The 21,743-nt window shown below is 41.2% G+C and overlaps 1 protein-coding gene across 8 annotated transcripts in view; it reads right to left on the bottom strand.

Moving 5' to 3' along the window:
* FRAS1 (Fraser extracellular matrix complex subunit 1) overlaps window positions 1-21,743 on the bottom strand; it is a 465,636-nt gene that overhangs the window by 280,488 nt on the left and 163,405 nt on the right. For all 8 annotated transcript variants that reach the window (XM_033857169.2, XM_033857168.2, XM_033857167.2 and 5 more), the window contains one exon: window positions 6,975-7,082. In XM_033857169.2, coding sequence (XP_033713060.1) covers window positions 6,975-7,082 — 108 coding nt within the window. Of the gene's footprint in view, window positions 1-6,974; window positions 7,083-21,743 lie in introns of those variants that run through there.

The following is a 21,743-nucleotide window of genomic DNA, read 5'->3' as shown; positions in this document are numbered from 1 at the left end:
CTGGCAGGTCTTCTAACAGCCTATAGATGCCTGATGGAGCCAGCTGGGGGGGAGCTAAAGTTCTAATGTTCACTTTGACCTGAGACACAGAGTAGCAAAGCACAAGGGGCAGGTGAGGGAAGGACAGAGGGGGGAGAGGCAACAGCATGGCTGTGGAGGTTGCACGTGTACTGTGGGGAGCTGGATAGGATTCCTGGGCTCCAATAAAGATCTACATTGTTTACCAGGGTTTCTATAATTGCAATTGTGTTTCCTATCAATACCTGACACTATCCAGGGAATGGGCCTCCACGTGATACCTTAGGATTTATTGGGAAGTTGTCACATGTTAACTAACCATCTATTTGCCACTGTGAAGGATCTGTTTATCCAAGATTATTAAAACTATGGCACATACATGTGTCTTTGGGACCCAATCCTTCTATTAGACCCTCTGACTCAACCTGCTCTTCCACTTAGCATTTCCTCAAGTCCAGAGATGTGGCAGAAGGGGTAATTAGTGATTTTGATCGAAAATGGTAGGAGATCCTGAATTAACCAGGAAATCATGACTTGTCCACAGAATAAAAGCCTACAAAGAATTCAGCTGGTAGATTCAAAAAATTATGTAAGTCATAATGTTTCTTTGTTATTTGGGGCTGCTTCCATTAAAAAGAATTGTACCTACAAGAGAATGTTAATTGTACAGAACTACATCCTCAAGAGTGGGTGGGAAATGGGACTACTATTTCACAACTGTTAATCCACTAAACAGATAAATACATCAGTAACAGTGATCACCAAATTCTTATTTGCTTAATAAAGGATAAAACTTATATGATATGGGATTTTATAAAATGGTACATGTGGTGCAACATTAATGACTGTTCACAAAAGTGCCCTCTGAACCCCGAGTAGAACCTACACTTGTCTAACTTCCACTAAGAGAGTAAATATAGAAAATACATTACCCTAATTACGACTAAGCATCCGGATAGAAAATGAGATAATCCAAGTGTTGTTTGTATTCTAATACGGAAGCAGGGAGCGAGGGAGAAGGGCAGACAAAATTGAGGACTTCAAGAGATATTTTGTGCCCCCAAATTAGCTGTCTTTGATTCATATAAAAACTGGTCTTCAGATTTGGCCCTCAAAACTCATTTTATAGATATGATATTCTTTATTTGGGAGTGGATGTTCCCTATCTTGCATCTACCTATTGTACTTCTGTTGGAACATGATTTGGGGCTACAGGAGGAGCAAAGAATTCTGCATGTGGCACTTGGAGAAAGAAAGACAGGGAGTTCTTGCTACCTAACCATGTAACCTTGCATAGCCTTGTGAGCTGTGGGCTGCAGGGAACACATAAGCCTATTTCCCTGCAGGCTTTGCACTGGGAGCGTTAGGAAGTGGCCACTTGGGCAAGAGACATCAATGAAGATTGCTTGCCTAGGATCTAAACGAACCAACAATAACGATGATGATCATGTGATAATTACAGCTAAAACTGAGTACTTGGAATAGCCAGGTACTCTTCTAAGCGTACGTGTGTGTGTGCATGTATACATATACGTAGATATATGTCGTGTATATATATATAATCTCTCACAACAGTTTGATTAGGTAAACACTATTCCTATCTACATTGAAGTTTGCGGCCGAAACCCCACAATGTAATACAGTGCCCCTTTGCATGGCATTGTCCTCTTTGTATATATGTTATTCAGAGATCCTGAAGATTGGTTCTGACAGGGCCGGGTTAGATAGTCAATGTTCTAAATGCCTCTGTTCTCTTCCTCTCAGTCGTTCTCTGTCTCTGTCTCTCTCTCTGACCTTATTTATCTAACTCTATAGCTAGCTATTCTATATGGATATAGGATATGAATACAGAATCTATTATATATGGTTAATAGGATGAATAGATAGATGATAGATAGATACGAATATCTAGCAGAACTACCACTGACACTTGGTTATTTCCAGTCAATCCATGAGCAAAACATACATCGTAAAAGGGCTTTTTAAAATTTTTTTAAAATGATAGGAACCCAAGTTACTATTAATAACAGTAATAATTTAGTTTAGGATACAATGGTGATTCATTCACTTGTGCCATGAGCTAATATAAGTGTACCCAGCAGGTGCAAATAACAACACATGTTCCTGAGATACACAAGGAAAGACATGGTGGAGTAGAAATTACACTGGCTCATGAGCCAGAGACTAAGGTTCTTGTTATGGCTGTGCCGCCACTGTCTAGCTCTGTAACTTTTTTTTTTTTTTTTGGCTGTGTTGGGTCTTCGTCGCTGCACGTGGGCCCTCCCCAGTTGCGGCGAGCGGGGGCCACTCCTTGCCGCGGTGCGCAGGCCTCTCACCGCGGTGGCCTCCCCCGTTGCGGAGCACGGGCTCCAGGCGCGCAGGCCCCAGCAGCTGTGGCGCACGGGCTCAGCTGCTCTGCGGCATGCGAGATTCCCCCCGGACCGGGGCTCGAACCCGTGTCCCCTGCCTTGGCAGGTGGACTCCCAAGCACTGCACCACTAGGGAAGCCCCCCAGCTCTGTATCTTTGAGCAAGTGACTAAACAACTAAAAGTCTGTTTCTTTGTCTATAAAATGAGAAAGCCTGACTAAATCCATTTTAAAGGCCTCTTCCAGTTCTATCATTCTGTCGCTCTGTCTCCCCCATCCCCCATATCTTCAACTTCTCTCTCTCTTCTAGGTCAGCCCCCTTTCCCTCTCAAGGTGATCATGTCTCTTTCATAGCAATATCAAAAGCCAAAACAAAACCTTCTCCCTTCCCTTGTTTGGTTATTCTAAAAATATTGACTAAGCATCTTCAGCAGACAAATAAACAAGCATTTGCAGTCTGGTCAAGGGCTGTAAAAAGGGCAACACAAAGCACACAACAACACCCAAGAGGCTCGATGGCTGGGGATGGGAGGTTCAAAGACACTTCACGGATGTGGTGGTGTCTGCCTAACATCCCATTTCTTTCTTCCATTCTCAGTGAAGCTCCCTGGGAGGAGCCTATATACTTGGCCTTCCTTTGCCCACTTCCCATTCACTCCTCGAGCCTCTGCATACAGTCCCATCACTTCAATGACACCAACTTCAGTGTGGCCGCCAGTGGCCTACATGTTGCCAAATTCAATGGATCATATTAAATTCTCCTCCCACTTACTTCCTTACCTGGGATCAACACTGTTGATATAAACTCCTTCTGGAAACTCCCTCCTCTCCTGGCTACCACAACACTGCTCTCTTCTCTGATCATTTCTTACTCCTTATCTCTCTGACCATGTCTCCTTAATCTTCCTAAGTTCCCATTTTTTTATGTTCACCTCCCCTTAAATGACGGTGCTCCCCAAATTCCACCCTTGGTCTTGTGTTCTTTTCTCACACAATCTCTTTGGATGAGCTCATTAATTCAAAAGGTTTACACTACTGTCTCCCTGCTAATGATACCCACATTATATCTCCAACTCTGTCTTCTCCAGCTGCCTTTTGGACATATCTACCTGGCTCTTCCACGAACACTTCAAACTCAATGTGCCCCAAACTGAAATCATTGTTCTCCTCCCAGATAAGATGCTCTTCCTCATTCTCATATATTCTCAATATCAGTTCGTGGCTCAGCTAGCCAATGAGTCATCAAGCCATAAATATGTGAGTCACCTTTTCTTTTCCTTTCTCTCACCCTCGTACCTTCATTCAGTTCTGCTGATTTATCCCCTAAGTACTTACTGAGGCTGCCCTTCCTCTTGATCCCTACATGACCAGTGACCCGATTCAGGTACTCATCCTCTCATCTGGACTATTCCTACAGCCTCTGAACTGATCTCCTCATCTCCAATATTACGCATTACCTTTGAAAAACCAGAAAGATCTTTCAAAAAGAAAAGCTGGCCATTCTACCCACATGCCTTCATTAGTATTCTATCACCTTAAAAATAAAATTCCAAGCTCCACAGTACAGCATACAAGGCTCTCCATAACCTTGAACTTACCAATTCTCTAGCTTCATCTCTCATGTATTCATTCATTCAGTCACAAGATAATTATTGAGTGCCTACCATGTATCAGGTGCAATTGTAGGTGCTGAGGATACACGGTGAATAAAAGAGATAGTAAACAAGAACTATCAGTAAAATATAGAGTATGTCAGACAGTAGTTAGTGCCAAGAAGAAAAATAAAGCATGGAAAATGAGTAGGAAATGTGTGGTAAGGGGTGGAGAATTGCAATTTCAAAAGAATGGCATTCGAGAAAGACTTAAAGGAAGTAAAGGGTCAAAATAGATAGACTAGATAGATAGATAATAGATAGATAGATAGACAGATAATTTCAATAGGAACAGCAGGGTGCAAAGGCCCTAATGGCAGAAGTATGCCTGGCACAAATCCAGGGAACAGCAAGCAGGCTTGGTGTCTGAAGCAGAGGGAGCGGGGAGACTAGTCAATAAATCAGAGGGTACAGCAGTACTTTGGAGTTACTCAAAGTGAGAAGAGAAGCCATCAAGAGCTATTGGGGGGGTTTAAGGAGAGAAGCAACATGATGACTTAAATTTTAATAGGATCACCCTGGCTGCTATATCAAGATTACAGTGAAAAAGGCAAGGACAGAAAGAGTGAAACAAGTTAAGAGGCTACAGGGAGAATGCAGGCAAAAATAAATAAATAAATAACAGATAAGAGGGCTTCCCTGGTGGCGCAGTGGTTGAGAGTCCGCCGGCCGATGCAGGGGACACGGGTTCGTGCCCCGGTCCGGGAAGATCCCACATGCCGCGGAGTGGCTGGGCCCGTGAGCCATGGCCGCTGAGCCTGCGCGTCCGGAGCCTGTGCTCCACAACGGGAGAGGCCACAACAGTGAGAGGCCCGCGGACCGCAAGAAAAAAAAAAAAAAAAAAAAAAAAGATAATAGGCTGAACCAGAGTAAAAGCAGAGAAGTTGCATCTGCAGTGTATTGTTTCATGAAGGAAAAGCTGGAGGATTTGCTAATGTACTGGATGTGGGATGTGGGAGAAAGTGGGGAGGATGATACTAAGTTTACTGGCCTGAGCGACTGGGAGAAGGGAGTTTTCATTTACTGAGAAAAATCAGAAGAACAAATTAGGAATGGACAAAATCACACTTGGTATAGAACAAGGGTCAGAAACTTTTTCTATAAAGGGCCAGATGGTAAATATTTTAGCCTTTGGGGGCCACATATGGTCTACATCACAACTACACAACTCTGTCATTGTACCACAAAAGCAGCTGTAGACAATAAATAAGTGAGTGTGCCTGTGTTTCAATAAAACTTTATTTATGGATACTGAAACTTGATTTCATACAATTTTCACATCATAAAATACTGTTCTCTGCTGTTTTTTTCCAACTACTGAAAAATGTAAAAACCATTCTTTGTTCACAAGTCATGCAAAAACAGGTAGAGGCCACATTTAGTCTGCTGACCCCTGGTATAGAACACATTTAGCTTTCAGCAATACCGCCTATGTCTTCTAACATTTAATTCAGTGCTTCTTCCATGATGCCATAATTATTCACGTGGAGTGGAGGAGGGCATGTCTTCATGGTCCTTACAAAACCAGCCCAGATTTACTCAGCAAGCAAAACAGAGATCTTTTAGGAGTGGTTACTCCAGAAATAGCCTGACGACATACAGCAAAATATTATCAAATTTACCAACATTTGACGTACATGCAGCTTCTCAGAAATATACCCATGCAGAAATTGAGAAATACCCTTAAAGGTATACAGAACCTTCACTCCCATGTTAGAAACAAACAGAAACTTCTTAGCATTAGACGGCATAAAGACTCAAGATTATTTATTATGGGGTGGGGAGAGATAAAACTAGAAAAATAAACTGTGCTTGTGAAATTGACAGAAAGCTTTTTAAAGAAAATAATTGGTCTTCTCCAGGGGGTTTCAAATGTTCAAATTTGAAGCTTAAGCCTTTTTTTGTAAGTAGATTCACTTTAAAAAGAAAAGAGTCAGCACGTGGAAAAACAAAATTCTAACAGAATAGATGTGTAGTCAAAAAAATGAAAAAGTTTAACAAAGGAAAAGGAAGAACTATCCCTCACACGTTTGGTTAAATACCAGGAGATTTCTTGAGTCAAACCCTATCCTATGATCCTAGGTAGCCCAACAACAGCATGATGATACAATCAGTTGCACAACAAATAATGTCTTTAGAAAATCATCTTTGAGAAGTCAATTCTGACTTTCAGTGAGTTCAATGGCTTGTAAAATGTTGTGGTTAGTATCAGTAGCTGTGGCATCTGTCAGACCCAGGGAAGATCTCTGGGCAACAGTTTATTAACTGCATAATCCTATTAGGTTGCCTAAAATCTCCAGGCTTCACTTTCCTCATCTGTAAAGTGGGGATAAAGATACCTACCCCACATAATATTAAATGGGATAACACTATAAAACCTTTAAGTTTTGGGCTTCCCTGGTGGCACAGTGGTTGAGAATCTGCCTGCTAATGCAGGGGACACAGGTTCGAGCCCTGGTCTGGGAGGATCCCACATGCCACGGAGCAACTAGGCCTGTGAGCCACAACTAACGAGCCTGCGCGTCTGGAACTCGTGCTCCGCAGCAAGAGAGGCCGCGATAGTGAGAGGCCCACGCACCGCGATGAAGAGTGGTCCCCGCTTGCCACAACTACAGAAAGCCCTCGCACAGAAACGAAGACCCAACACAGCAAAAATAAATCAATTAATTAATAATCTCCTATCCCCAACATCTTCTTTAAAAAAAATTTAAAAAAAAAACCTTTAAGTTTTAACCTTGAGTGCCCCTGGTCCAGAGTAAATGCCCAATAAACAGGAATTAAGATATTCTTAGATACAATATGTTAAAATTCTCTCCTATATTTCCTAAACCTTGCAATTAGAGATTGGGATAAATGTCAAAACCAGATGACCGAAAAAATGCAAACACCCTACCATTCCCTGACTTTACATTTAGAAAACAGTTAGGATACCATACCTTCTCAAAGGCACACTGAGGGTTTCTGCAAACAGCAGGTTTGCAGATAACGATATCACCATGGCAACGGCAGTTCTGGCATGAATCAGGCTTCCAAACGGTGGCATCCTGCAAAGAAGCATAAGCTCTGAGTTAAAAACTGATCAGTCAAGGTACGAGCACAAAAACTTGGTACCATCAACAGCGCTACACCCTGAACAATTAAAAGGCAAAGGAAAGTCACGGATACACACGGTGCTTGCTGGGCATTGATTAAACCCGGAGAGGCAATACAGTCTAATCCATGTCAAAACAGTCAAACCACGTAGCCAAAGACAAGGGCATGCAGCAGGGAGCTGTCAATACCCAGAGAAAAACAAGCGATTGGACTGAAACCTCAGGAGGACAAGCTGCTCTCAGACTTGAGGTTTCTCTTTGCTGTTAACTAGCAGACACCATTGGAGCATGTTCACAGGAAAATGACACTTAGACTAGCACTAACCAGCATCCTAAGAGCAGCTTGTGCCACTAGATACTATCAGCACCTCACACTTCACTTCCCAGCTCTTTGCTACTACATCCACCAATGCTCATCTATTCCATGGCTCACCTTTACCTCTGATGGGATAAAGCACAGACCCCATCGTCTGGCGCTCGCCTCTCTCCCTGGCCTCGGGAAATCTCACAGTTCTGAGACTTTCATCCACTCTAGTTGGTCAAGCCATTGGACAGCCCCAGCCTCCCTTATCTGACCTCACAGCTTACCCTCTACCTGGATCCCTGCTTCTCCGTGACTCCCCCAAAGAGAGCTTACAAAGCAATACACTTCTTTCAAGCCTCAACCTCAAGAACAAATCACTTCCTAACCCTTAATCCTGCACACTGAACCCTCCACTCAGGTACGGCTCCTCATGGCTTCTCAGTGACCCTACTGTGTCCTGCATACACTGCCACGCTTCACTGCACTCATCTACATTCCTGTTATCCTGGCTGGACCAGACTGTGAGCGCCCGAAGCAGGCACCGTCCTGGGCCCAGCACACTGTAGGTCCTCTAAACCAAGAGCTCACAGTTCACAAGTCGCTTAGTGAAGGCTTTGTCCTCCTTTCTATACTTCCTCATCCTCTGGTCCTCAAACAATTGACGTGCTACTCAAATACTTTGGGGAGGAGTAAGGGAAGTTTCTAAACTCTTGATAGAGTCATCACAATATTAGCACTCAACCTGAACTGGGATGAGCTAGGAAAAGGATGGATGCTAGCAACGGATGTTTTCACACAAAGGCAGACAACAAATGGGATGGTTAATTTCAAGGGTCAACTTGGCTAGGCTATGGTACCCAGCTGTTTGGTCCAGATTTACATGGATTGTGCACGACATTCTCAAGGAAAAATGAAGTCATCCTTTTGTGCTGAGAAATGGTAAATGTATAAGCTTTTAGAGAATGTGCTTAAAACCCAAAGTCATTTAAGAAATATAGGGAACAAGGGGAAGAAGGCGGAAGGGGAAGATGGCGGAAGAGTAAGACATGGAGATCCCCTTCCTCCCCACAGATACACCAGAAATACATCTACACGTGGAACAACTCCTACAGAACACCTACTGAAGGCTGGCAGAAGACCTCAGACCTCCCAAAAGGCAAGAAACCCCCCACGTACCTGGGTAGGGCAAAAGAAAAAAGAATAAACAGAGACAAAAGGATAGGGACAGGACCTGCACCAGTGGGAGGGAGCTGTGAAGGAGGAAAGGTTTCCACACACTAGAAGCCCCTTCCAAGGCGGAGACTGCGGGTAGTGGACGGCGGGAGCATTGGAGCCACGGAGGAGAGCGCAGCAACAGGGGTGCGGAGGGCAAAGTGGGGAGATACCCGCACAGAGGCTCAGTGCCGACCGGCACTCACCACCCCGAGAGGCTTGTCTCCTCACCCGCCGGGGCGGGCGGGGCTGCGAGCTGAGGCTCGGGCTTCAGTCGGAGCGCCAAGGAGAGGACTGGGGTTGGCGGCGTGAACATCGCCTGCAGGGGGTTAGTGCACCGCGGCTAGCCGGGAGGGAGTCCCGGAAAAGGTCTATAGCAGCCGAAGAGGCAAGAGACTTTTCCTTCCCTCTTTGTTTCCTGGTGCAGGAGGAGAGGGGATTAAGAGCGCTGCTTAACAGAGCTCCAGAGACAGGCGCGAGCCGCGGCTATAAGCACGGACCCCAGAGACGGACATGAGACGCTAAGGCTGCTGCTGCCACGCCAAGAAGCCTGTGTGTGAGCACAGCTCACTATCCACACCCCCTTCCGGGGAACCTGTGCAGCCCACCACTGCCAGGTTCCCGGGATCCAGGGAAAACTTCCCCGGGAGAACGCACGGCGGGCCTCAGGCTGCTGCAACGTCACGCCGGCCTCTGCCGCTGCAGGCTCGCCCTGCACTCTGTACCCCTCCCTCCCGCCGGCTTGAGTGAGGCAGAGTCCCCAAAGCAGCTGCTCCTTTAACCCCAACCTGTCTGAGCGAAGAACAGACGCCCTCCGACGACCTACACGCACAGATGGGGCCAAATCCAAAGCTGAACCCCGGGAGCTGTGTGAAAAAAGAAGAGAAAGGGAAATCTCTCCCAGCATCCTCAGGAGCAGTGGATTAAATCTCCACAATCAACTTGATGCACCCTGCATCTGTGGAAAACCTCAATAGACAACCAATCATCCCAAATCGAGGAGGTGGACTTTGAGAGAAAGATTTATGATTTTTTCCCCTTTTCCTCTTTTTGTGAGTGTGTATGTGTATGCTTCTGTGTGAGATTTTGTCTGTACAGCTTTGCTTCCACCATTTGTCCTAGGGTTCTATCCATCCGCTTTTTCTTTTTCTTTAAAAAAATTTTCTTTCTTAATAATTATTTTTATTTTAATAACTTTATTTTATCTTTATTTATTTTATCTTTTTTCTTTCCTTCCTCCCTCCCTCCCTCCTTTCTTCCTTTCCTTCTTTTCTTTCTTTCTTTCTCTCTCTTTCTCTTTCTTTCTACTTTTTCTCCCTTTTATTCTGAGCCGTGTGGATGAAAGGCTCTTGGTGCTCCAGCCAGGAGTCAGTGCTGTGCCTCTGAGATGGGAGAGCCAACTTCAGGACACTGGTCCACAAGAGACCTCCCAGCTCCACATAATATCAAACGGTGAAAATCTCCCAGAGATCTCCAACTCAACACAGGCACCGAGCTTCACTCAATGACCAGCAAGCTACAGTGCTGGACACCCTATGCCAAATAACTAGCAAGACATGAACACAACCCCATCCATTAGCAGAGAGGCTGCCTAAAATCATAATAAGTCCACAGACACCCCAAAACACACCACCAGACGTGGACATGCCCACCAGAAAGACAAGATCCCGCCTCATCCACCAGAACACAGGCACTAGTCCCCTCCACCAGGAAGCCTACACAACCCACTGAACCAACTATAGCCACTGGGGACAGACATCAAAAACAACGGGAACTACAAACCTGCAGCCTGCAAAAAGGAGACCCCATACACAGTAAGATAAGCAAAATGACAAGACATAAAAACACACAGCAGATGAAGGAGCAAGATAAAAAAGCACCAGACCTAAAAAATGAAGAGGAAATAGGCAGTCTACCTGAAAAAGAATTCAGAGTAATGATAGTAAAGATGATCCAAAATCTTGGAAATACAATAGACAAAATACAAGAAACATTTAACAAGGACCTAGAAGAATTAAAGATGAAACAAGCAACGATGAAGAACACAATAAATGAAATTAAATATACGCTAGATGGGATCAATAGCAGAAAAACTGAGGCAGAAGAATGGATAAGTGACCTGGAAGATAAAATAGTGGGAATAACTATTGCAGAGCAGAATAAAGAAAAACGAATAAAAAGAACTGAGGACAGTCTCAGAGACATCTGGGACAACATTAAACGCATCAACATTCAAATTATAGGGGTTCCAGAAGAAGAAGAGAAAAAGAAAGGGAATGAGAAAATATAGGAAGAGATTATAGTTGAAAACTTCCCTAATATGGGAAAGGAAATAGTTAATCAAGTCCAGGAAGCACAGAGAGTCCGATACAGGATAAATCCAAGGAGAAATACGCCAAGACACATATTAATCAAACTGTCAAAAATTAAATACAAAGAAAGCATATTAAAAGCAGCAAGGGAAAAACAACAAATAACACACAAGGGAATCCCCATAAGGTTAACAGCTGATCTTTCAGCAGAAACTCTGCAAGTCATAGGGACTGGCAAGACATAATTAAAGTGATGAAGGAGAAAAACCTGAACCAAGATTACTATACCCAGCAAGGATCTCATTCAGATTTGATGGAGAAACTGAAACCTTTACAGACAAGCAAAAGCTGAGAGAGTTCAGCACCACCAAACCAGCTTTACAACAAATGCTAAAGGAACTTCTCTGGGCAAGAAACACAAGAAAAGGAAAAGACCTACAATAATGAACCCAAAACAATTTAGAAAATGGTAATAGGAACATACATATCGATAATTACCTTTAATGTAAATGGACTAAATGCTCCCACCAAAAGACACAGATTGGCTGAATGGATACAAAAACAAGACCCATATATATGCTGTCTACAAGAGACCCACTTCAGACCTAAAGACACATACAGACTGAAAGTAAGGGGATGGAAAAAGATATTTCATGCAAATGGAAACCAAAAGAAAGCTGGAGTAACAATTCTCATATCAGACAAAATAGACTTTAAAATAAAGACTATTAGAAGAGACAAAGAAGGACACTACATAATGATCAAGGAATCGATCCAAGAAGAAGATATAACAATTGTAAATATTTATGCACCCAACATAGGAGCACCCCAAAACATAAGGCAAATACTAACAGCCATAAAGGGGAAATTGACAGTAACACATTCATAGTAGGGGACTTTAACAGCCCAGTTTCACCCATGGACAGATCATCCAAAATGAAAATAAATAAGGAAACACAAGCTTTAAGTGATACATTAAACAAGATGGACTTAATTGATATTTATAGGACATTCCATCCAAAAACAACAGAATACACATTTTTCTCAAGTGCTCATGGAACATTCTCCAGGATAGATCATATCTTGGGTCACAAATCAAGCCTCGGTAAATTTAAGAAAATTGAAATTGTATCAGGTATCTTTTCCGACCACAATGCTATAAGACTAGATATCAATTACAGGAAAACATCTCTAAAAAATACAAACACATGGAAGCTAAACAATACACTACTTAATAACGAAGTGATCACTGAAGAAATCAAAGAGGAAATCAAAAAATACCTACAAACAAATGACAATGGAGACACGACGACCCAAAACCTATGGGATGCAGCAAAAGCAGTTGTAAGAGGGAAGTTTATAGCAATACAATCCTAACTTAAGAAACAGGAAATATCTCGAATAAAAAACCTAACATTGCACCTAAAGCAATTAGAGAAAGAAGAACAAAAAAACCCCAAAGTTAGCAGAAGGAAAGAAATCATAAAAATCAGATCAGAAATAAATGAAAAAGAAATGAAGGAAATGATAGCAAAGATCAATAAAACTAAAAGCTGGTTCTTTGATAAACAAAATTGATAAACCATTAGCCAGACTCATCAAGAGAAAAAGGGAGAAGACTCAAATCAATAGATTTAGAATGAAAAAGGAGACGTAACAACTGACACTGCAGAAATACAAACGATCATGAGAGATTACTAGAAGCAACCCTATGCCAATAAAATGGACAACGTGGAAGAAATGGACAAATTCTTAGAAATGCACAACCTGCCAAGACTGAATCAGGAAGAAATAAAAATATGAACAGACCAATCACAAGCACTGAAGTTGAAACTGTGATTAAAAATCTTCCAACAGAGGGGTGGGATAGGGAGGGTGGGAGGGTGGGAGACGCAAGAGGGAAGAGATATGGGAACATATATATATATTTATAACTGATTCACTTTGTTATAAAGCAGAAACTAACACACCATTGTTAAGCAATTATACCCCAATAAAGATGTTAAAAAAAAAAAAAGAATCTTCCAACAAACAAAAGCCCAGGACCAGATGGCTTCACAGGCGAATTCTATCAAACATTTAGAGAAAAGCTAACACCTATCCTTCTCAAACTCTTCCAAAATATACCAGAGGGAGGAACACTCCCAAACTCTTTCTACGAGGCCACCATCACCCTAATACCAAAACCAGACAAGGATGTCACAAAGAAAGAAAACTACAGGCCAATATCACTGATGAACATAGATGCAAAAATCCTCAACAAAACACTAGCAAACATAATCCAACAGCACATTAAAAGGATCACACACCATTATCAAGTGGGATTTATCCCACGGATGCAAAGGTTCTTCAATATACACAAATCAATCAATGTGATACACCATATTAACAAATTGAAGGAGAAAAACCATATGATCATCTCAACAGATGCAGAGAAAGCTTTTGAAAAAATTCAACACCCATTTATGATAAAAACCCTGCAGAAAGTAGGCACAGAGGGAACTTTCCTCAACATAATAAAGGCCATATATGACAAACACACAGCCAACATCATCCTCAATGGTGAAAAACTGAAACCATTTCCACTAAGATCAGGAACAAGGCAAGGTTGTCCACTCTCACCACTCTTATTCAACATAGTTTTGGAAGTTTTAGCCACAGCAATCAGAGAAGAAAAGGAAATAAAAGGAATCCAAATCAGAAAAGAAGAAGTAAAGCTGTCACTGTTTGCAGATGACATGATAGTACACGTAGAGAATCCTAAAGATGCTACCAGAAAACTACTAGAACTAATCAATGAATTTGGTAAAGTAGCAGGATACAAAATTAATGCACAGAAATCTCTGGCACTCCTATACACTAATGATGAAAAATCTGAAAGTGAAATCAAGAAAACACTCCCATTTACCATTGCAATAAAAAGAATAAAATATCTATGAATAAACCTACCTAAGGAGACAAAAGAGCTGTATGCAGAAAACTATAAGACACTGATGAAAGAAATTAAAGATGATACAAATAGATGGAGAGATATACCATGTTCTTGGATTGGAGGAATCAACATTGTGAAAATGACTCTACTACCCAAAGCAATCTACAGATTCAATGCAATCCCTATCAAACTACCACTGGCATTTTTCACAGAACTAGAACAAAAAATTTCACAATTTGTATGGAAACACAAAAGACCCCGAATAGCCAAAGCACTCTTGAGAACAAAAAACGGAGCTGGATGAATCAGGCTCCCTGACTTCAGACTATACTACAAAGCTACAGTAATCAAGACAGTATGGTACTGGCACAAAAACAGAAAGATAGATCAATGGAGCAGGATAGAAAGCCCAGAAATAAACCCATGTACATATGGTCACCTTATCTTTGATGAAGGAGGTAGGAATGTACAGTGGAGAAAGGACAGCCTCTTCAATAAGTGGTGCTGGGAAAACTGGACAGGTACATGTAAAAGTATGAGATTAGATCACTCCCTAACACCATACACAAAAATAAGCTCAAAATGGATTAAAGCCCTAAATGTAAGGCCAGAAACTACCAAACTCTTAGAGGAAAACATAGGCAGAACACTCTATGACATAAATCACAGTAAGGTCCTTTTTGACCCACCTCCTAGAGAAACAGAAATAAAAACAAAAATAAACAAATGGGACCTAATGAAACTTCAAAGCTTTTGCACAGCAAAGGAAACCATAAACAAGGCCAAAAGACAACCCTCAGAATGGGAGAAAATATTTGCAAATGAAGCAACTGACAAAGGATTAATCTCCAAAATTTATAAGCAGCTCATGCAGCTCAACAACAAAAAAACAAACAACCCAATCCAAAAATGGGCAGAAGACCTAAATAGACATTTCTCCAAAGAAGATATACAGACTGCCAACAAACACATGAAAGAATGCTCAACATCACTAATCATTAGAGAAATGCAAATCAAAACTACAATGAGACATCTCACACCAGTCAGAATGGCCATCATCAAAAAATCTAGAAGCAATAAATGCTGGAGAGGGTGTGGAGAAAAGGGAACACTCTTGCACTGCTGGTGGGAATGTGAATAGGTACAGCCACTGTGGAGAACAGTATGGAGGTTCCTTAAAAAACTACAAATAGAACTACCATATGACCCAGGAATCCCACTACTGGGCATATACCCTGAGAAAACCATAATTCAAAAAGAGTCATGTACCAAAATGTTCATTGCAGCTCTATTTACAATAGCCAGGAGATGGAAACAACCGAAGTGTCCATCATCGGATGAATGGATAGAGAAGATGTGGCCCATATATACAATGGAATATTACTCAGCCATAAAAAGAAATGAAATTGAGCTATTTGTAATGAGGTGGATGGACCTGGAGTCTGTCATACAGAGTGAAGTAAGTCAGAAAGAGAAAGACAAATACCGTATGCTAACACATATATATGGAATTTAAGGGAAAAAATGTCATGAAGAACCTAGGAGTAAGACAGGAATAAAGACACAGACCTACTAGAGAATGGGCTTGAGGATATGGGGAGGGGGAAGGGGAAGCTGTGACAAAGCGAGATAGTGGCATGGACATATATACACTAACAAATGTAAAATAGATAGCTAGTGGAAAGCAGCCGCATAGCACAGGGAGATCAGCTCGGTGCTTTGTGACCGCCTAGAGGGGTGGGATAGGGAGGGTGGGAGGGAGGGTGGAAGGGAGGGAGACGCAAGAGGGAAGAGATATGGGAACATATGTATATGTATAACTGATTCACTTTGTTATAAAGCAGAAACTAACACACCATTGTAAAGCAATTATACTCCAATAAAGATGTTAAAAAAATAAAAAATAAATAAAACCTGACTTGGAATACCTCTGAATTTCTTTCTCTTTTTTGTTACAGCACATTCTTCTGAAATTTGCAATAGTGTGCCAACTACAGTCTACTCTTAACCCAGAAAGCAATGACAAATAGTTGAGGGAAAAAAAAAGAATTTCAATCTCAAGCACGATGTAATATATGTTCCCTACTGATTTAAGAAAACGATATCAGCTTCAGGATACAGATTAAATGAAAATGACAACTTCACAAAGTCGGCGACTACTGTTTATTGATCCCTTATGCTGACAGGAAGTGCTGGTAGGAGAAGGCACTTGTGGTGCTGGAGGAGGGTGGCCTCGTTTGCTTTCCTGACCTCTGCCATCACCCTAGAGAGTGGGCCCAGCAGAGAGGTAGGCAACTGCTCATCAACGCTATGCAAAGCTCTTATAGGAATGGCAACGCTATGAACCTGGCACTGTTATTACCATGACTATTCCCACTGAACACATGAGGAAACAAGACGTGAGAGATTGAGCAATTTGCTCGAGTTCACGAAGCTGTAGGAGACCTAAGAACTCAGGCTCTGGAGCCAGGTTTCTGGACTTGACTCCTGGTGTCACCATTCATTAATGGTGACACCAGTGAGTCCATTTTCAAGGTGTCTGTGTCCCAGGTTCCTCATCTGTAAAGTAGGGATGATAAAGTACTAAACTCAGAGGGTTATTGAAAGGATCAAATGAGATGATTTGCTTAAAGAGATGTGAACAGTGCTTGGAACTTACTAAAGGCCCATTAAGTTATTTTTAATGTTATTTATTTTTAATCCAAATGCTTCCTACGGTGTCACAGGCATTTAGAAAATATCTTCTAAACATTTCCTTTTCTCGGGATGAAAACATTCCCCTAAGTACCTTGACTTTCCATCTCCCCACTCCAGCCTACAAAGGCACAATGGAGTGAAATTATTACTTAATTAGGACCCCCAGCACTGTAAAGACCCAGGATGTTGCATTAGAAGAAAGGAATGAATCCACAGGTTGCATTTTCAAGACTACTTAGATAATTGGAAAAGCCTCTGTAACCATGAACCCATCTTCCTTTTCACTCAGACCTCAGATGACCATGCGAGCTCCATGAACTAGCTTCAGCTCAATGTGGCTCTAAGATGCCTGTCATCGCTACTCTCTCCAGATGTGGCATTCTTCCACCAGTCATCAAGTTCTTCCCTATACCTCAACTATTTCCTCAGTGACTCTAGCCTCCAGAACAGTCCAGTATACCTTTTCCCAGCTCTCAATCACTGGACTCAGCTTACTGAACTCTAAACAGGATGTTCTAAAAACATGAAATAATTTTTCACTTTCATTCATAACATTCATTATGTTAATTCAAAGTTAAACTTATCTGGGCCCAGGAAGCATTTAATTTGTTCACACTAGTCTATGACTCTCCAAGGAAGGAGAGCTCGCTTTATTCCTTTCTGTACAGCCCCTTCACCTGGCACGATTCCTGAGTGTTGGCTGAATTCATTAGTGAACAACCCTGAGTCCTTGCTTATCCTCAGGAAAATATCTATCCCGATGACTTGAGATACCCCAGTTAGGACAAGAGGTCTTGAGAAAACAATGTTCAAGTGACATCACTACAAAATCCCCAAAATGTGGAAGGCTCGTAGGTCACTGGAATCAAACTACAAAGAAAACTTTTCTTCATCTAGGCATTGTCAGAAAAACTTCCTTATATTAATGTCCTCATAGAGTCAATAATTTATGGCTAACTTTAAATAAAATGAGCCCTTTACCAAGGCCTAGATAGATGGCCATATATTTAACGAGTCAATTTCTATGGTGCCATAAAATTGTTTTATGAAGGTAGGGATGCTAGAGTGCCTCAATCGCTAAAACTCAAAAAACTAACACTGTGAAGTAAATGTTATAGAGTGTCCATGTTACCGTTGCAATTCCGTCACTTTATAATCCTCTCTTCCAATCTAACACACTCTGCAAAAGAAAGGGTCTTATAATAGTTTTTCCCTAAAATATAGATTAAAGGATTAAATTATGACAAACCTAAAAAGCAATCTAAACGGCTTTTAATAATTTTAATAATAAGTGAATAAAGTGTTGTTGTAGATAATATAGTGCCTTCGTCCCTAAATACCTTACAGTCATAGCAAGGTGCTTCATAAAACACAACAAAAACTATTTCACTTGGTTAAATATTTATTAAACATTTGTTTAATGCTAAAAATAAACAGTGACTATATCCCTCATGAGTATTCAAATTTCTGGGGGGATATCATTTATGGTACTCTACAATAGCAGTATATCAACTATCGACATAAATTTTCTTTCACCTGAATGTTATAATAACCCTATTTTAGGTACTGATTAATTCATCTCATTTTAAATCCCCTTAGCTTCTTAGGCCAAAAATGAGAAAGGAGGACTAAAGCAACCCCAAAGTTGTGCTTTTAAATTACAAAATAGTATATAATGGCTTTTTATAATTAAAATATATTTTTGTGCATGGAAACAAAGTATGGAATAATACAAACCAGTAAGCGAAGGGTGGTCATTCCTGGGTGAGGATTCTTGATTTTTTTGTTTTTTCCTTTTTCCTTATCCATATTTTCTATTTTTTCAATAACAAAATATGTAACTTATGTGATCTTGTAAAGTTACTTTCAAAATGTAAGATAGAAAAACCAAAAATGTGGTGCCCTTTTTCCTGCCAACCATAGGTACATAGCATCTGGGCCTTGGAGTTGAACTGGCAAGAGGGGAAGGGAGTTAAATAAAACCACGCACCAAACACCTAACAGTGAGCCATTCAGCTAAACTTCCTGCGTTATCCCCAAACCTCCTTGCAGTCAGTGAGATTTTAAAAAATGAACTGTGTTCTCTACTTGTCCTTCAAAGCAATGAAAGGACCACAATATTCCACTGGGCCTTGTGTCTTTATTTCTGGAGGTTCATTTTCCTGACAAGTCTGGTTTTCAGGAAAGATAATCCATATAAAAGGGTTCTTTGACCCAGCTCCAGCTCGGACACAGAAATAATGGTTCTCGTTTGTCAAGGAACCATAAAGGAACGAATCAATAACTTTCATAAGGTTATTTCAGAGTTCAATTCTTCACCCAAGTGCCCTTCCTCAGACAGCTTAGATAAATAATACCTTTTTCATTTGGTCTCATTTTAAAGTTCATGGGAAGCTCCTCCTCCAGCCCCAAATAAAAAGGAGCAGACGACACTGTTAAGAAAAGACGAGTCCTTGTGTTTACATCAAATTCTCCCCTTTCAGGAGGGACTAATACAAGTCAATGCCAAATAAAAGAAAATGGTGATCCACTTCCTGTTTGAGACCTATTTCAAAGGCTTGCTCCATACAATACCCCCTTATGGAGTTTGTTTCGCACATCAAGGGCCTAAGTAGTTTCGCATTTTGGCCTCCTGGAGTGATTAGCTTGTACCTGATCTCCTCCTGCTGTTGTCTTAAAATGATAAACCTGAAGGCATCAGCCATAAGAAGATCAACTTAGATACAAAAGCAACAGCATGAATCCCAGATGAAAAGATAGCTGCTATACATAACTGAAAATGTCTTTGTTCAGTTGTCTGACAAGAGACCCTGAACAGCATGGCAAGTTAACATCATGTTCTGGTACATGTCTTCTTATAATAGTGCACTAACATAGATGGAGGCAGGGCAAAGAAAGGAGAGGGAACAAGCTACCGCCAAGGGCCAATACTTCTCCAGATCTGCCACACATTCAGTGTCTCACGGCCCCTCCCAGCACCCTGCGGACAAGGCATCACTACCCTATCTTATCAATGAGGGAATAGGGTGCGAAAAGGCTGAGTGAATTGTCCAGAGCACATCCACTAACGGGTGGATCTGGGATTCAAAACCATCCTTTTTCTTCTTTGCTACACTGTTATCATATAGCATCAGTAAGAATGAATGCTTTAGTGTATACATGTCAATCCCAATCTCCCAATTCATCACACCACCACCATCCCCCGCCACTTTCCCCCCTTGGTGTCCATACGTTTGTTCTCTACACACTAATATGTATAACATGGATAATTAATAAGAACCTGCTGTATAAAACAATAAATTTTAAAAAGAATGAATGCTTTATTATATATATGTGCCTTATTTTATATATGTAGTGTGTGTATAGATAGACAGATAGATACTGTAGAGCAGTCTTACCATTTCAAGTCACTCTTACTTCCTTCCACTTTCTCACTTTAAGAGGCCAACAAGGTGCAGCACCCTAGGGAAGTGCTGCTAAATTTACAGAGGAAAGGACTGTGAGGTTAAGTGACTTACCTGCCTAACAGGCTCCCCAAGCCTTCAACAGCCCACTTCCACCCTCTTAATCTAACTTCCACACATCCTCCAAGTCTCACTTGAAATATCACTTCCTCTGGGAGGCCTTCTCTGCCTCCGTGACTAAGTCAATATTTCCCTGCTCAAGTTCCCAAAGCTCCCCCTACTTCCAAAAACCCAGTCTATTCCTCCAAGTTCTATTTGGTACAGAAAAGACAAAGGAGAAAGAGAGCACCTTCTGGGTTCCAGCTACTTTGGCACATTCACATCTTTCATATTTCTTCCTAAAATATTTTGAGATACATATTATCATATCCCCATTTTACAGATAAGGAAACCAAGGTTCTGACAGGTTAGGTGATATTCCCGAAGCTTGTAAGTGATTGTACCTATATTTGAACCTATGGCCATTTGATTTTGAAACTTACATTTTCCCCACCACACCCACCTCTGTACCCACAGCATTGGTCTATGGACACAAAGTTATACAGCACACTAGTTCAAGTAGCAATGCCAAATGCCAATATGGTAGAGTGTATAAACTTGGGTTCAAATGCCGATTCAATTACTTCCTAGCTTTGGGAACTTAGACAAATCTTAGCTTTTCTGAGTCTCTATTTCCTAATATATAAACTAAGGGTAAGATAGGACCCAATGGGGTGACAGTGAAGGTGAAATAAACTAATGTACTTACTTAGCACAGTGACTGGTGCATAGAAAGCTCTAAATAAATGTTAGCTATGACTTTGGTCACTTGCCACAATCTTAACCAGTTGACCACGGTATTTTCAGTGACAGAGGGAACAGTTGTAGCATTTAGAGCTTTAGAAAATCCCTCCAGCTTCCAAGATAAGGGGAAGTTAACTTTCCCACTGCTTAAATGTTTACAAAATATTCCACTATAGAGTGCTGTGGAAACTATACTCCTGGAGTAGTACACACACACACACACACACACACACACACACACACACATACACACAAAAGGAACACTGCAAAATACAGAATAAGATTAAATACCCAGTGAGTGTGCTCACATTCCAAATTCTGAAGCAATGGAAACACAGGCTTAGCTCTTCTATTTTTACACCCAGCTTTTCATTTGTTCTAACACAATCCTGTTACAGTGAAAGCCCAAACTAAGAGGACTCCAATGACAAAATAACCCTCATAAATTCCGGGAGATGTTAACCACAGAAAAAGTTCTAAAATGAATAAAAAGTCTTCCTCATATTTCCACTTTAAGTAGTCCAGATACTAGGGAGACTCTAGTACAGCTTAAGCTTGAAATTGCTTTTTTTCTCCTCTAACAATTCAGCTCTCAAAGACTTCATTTCCTATTCCTAAGGCAAATGAAGAAAAAAAAATTAAACATTCAAAATGTTTGGACATGAAATTAAATTATAGCTATACCATGATCTCTCATATTAAAATTATTTATTTTCTTGTCTTCCTCCCCCAATAGATCATTATCATTTGTTCTATAATTAGTTGTTTACATCTATCTACCTCCCCAAGAGTAAGGACAATTTCTTTACATAGAGGTAGCTTTGTATTCCCATAGTAACTGAAACATGGCAGGCACTTATGATTTTGACTGACTTAATGAATGGATGGATGGGTGGATGGACAGATATT

The sequence above is a fragment of the Tursiops truncatus genome, chromosome 5 (genome assembly GCF_011762595.2).
Source record: "Tursiops truncatus isolate mTurTru1 chromosome 5, mTurTru1.mat.Y, whole genome shotgun sequence".
Classification (NCBI taxonomy): Eukaryota; Metazoa; Chordata; class Mammalia; order Artiodactyla; family Delphinidae; genus Tursiops; species Tursiops truncatus.
The sequence above is the reverse complement of the archived record's forward strand: the minus strand, read 5'-3'. Positions and strand labels throughout refer to the sequence as shown.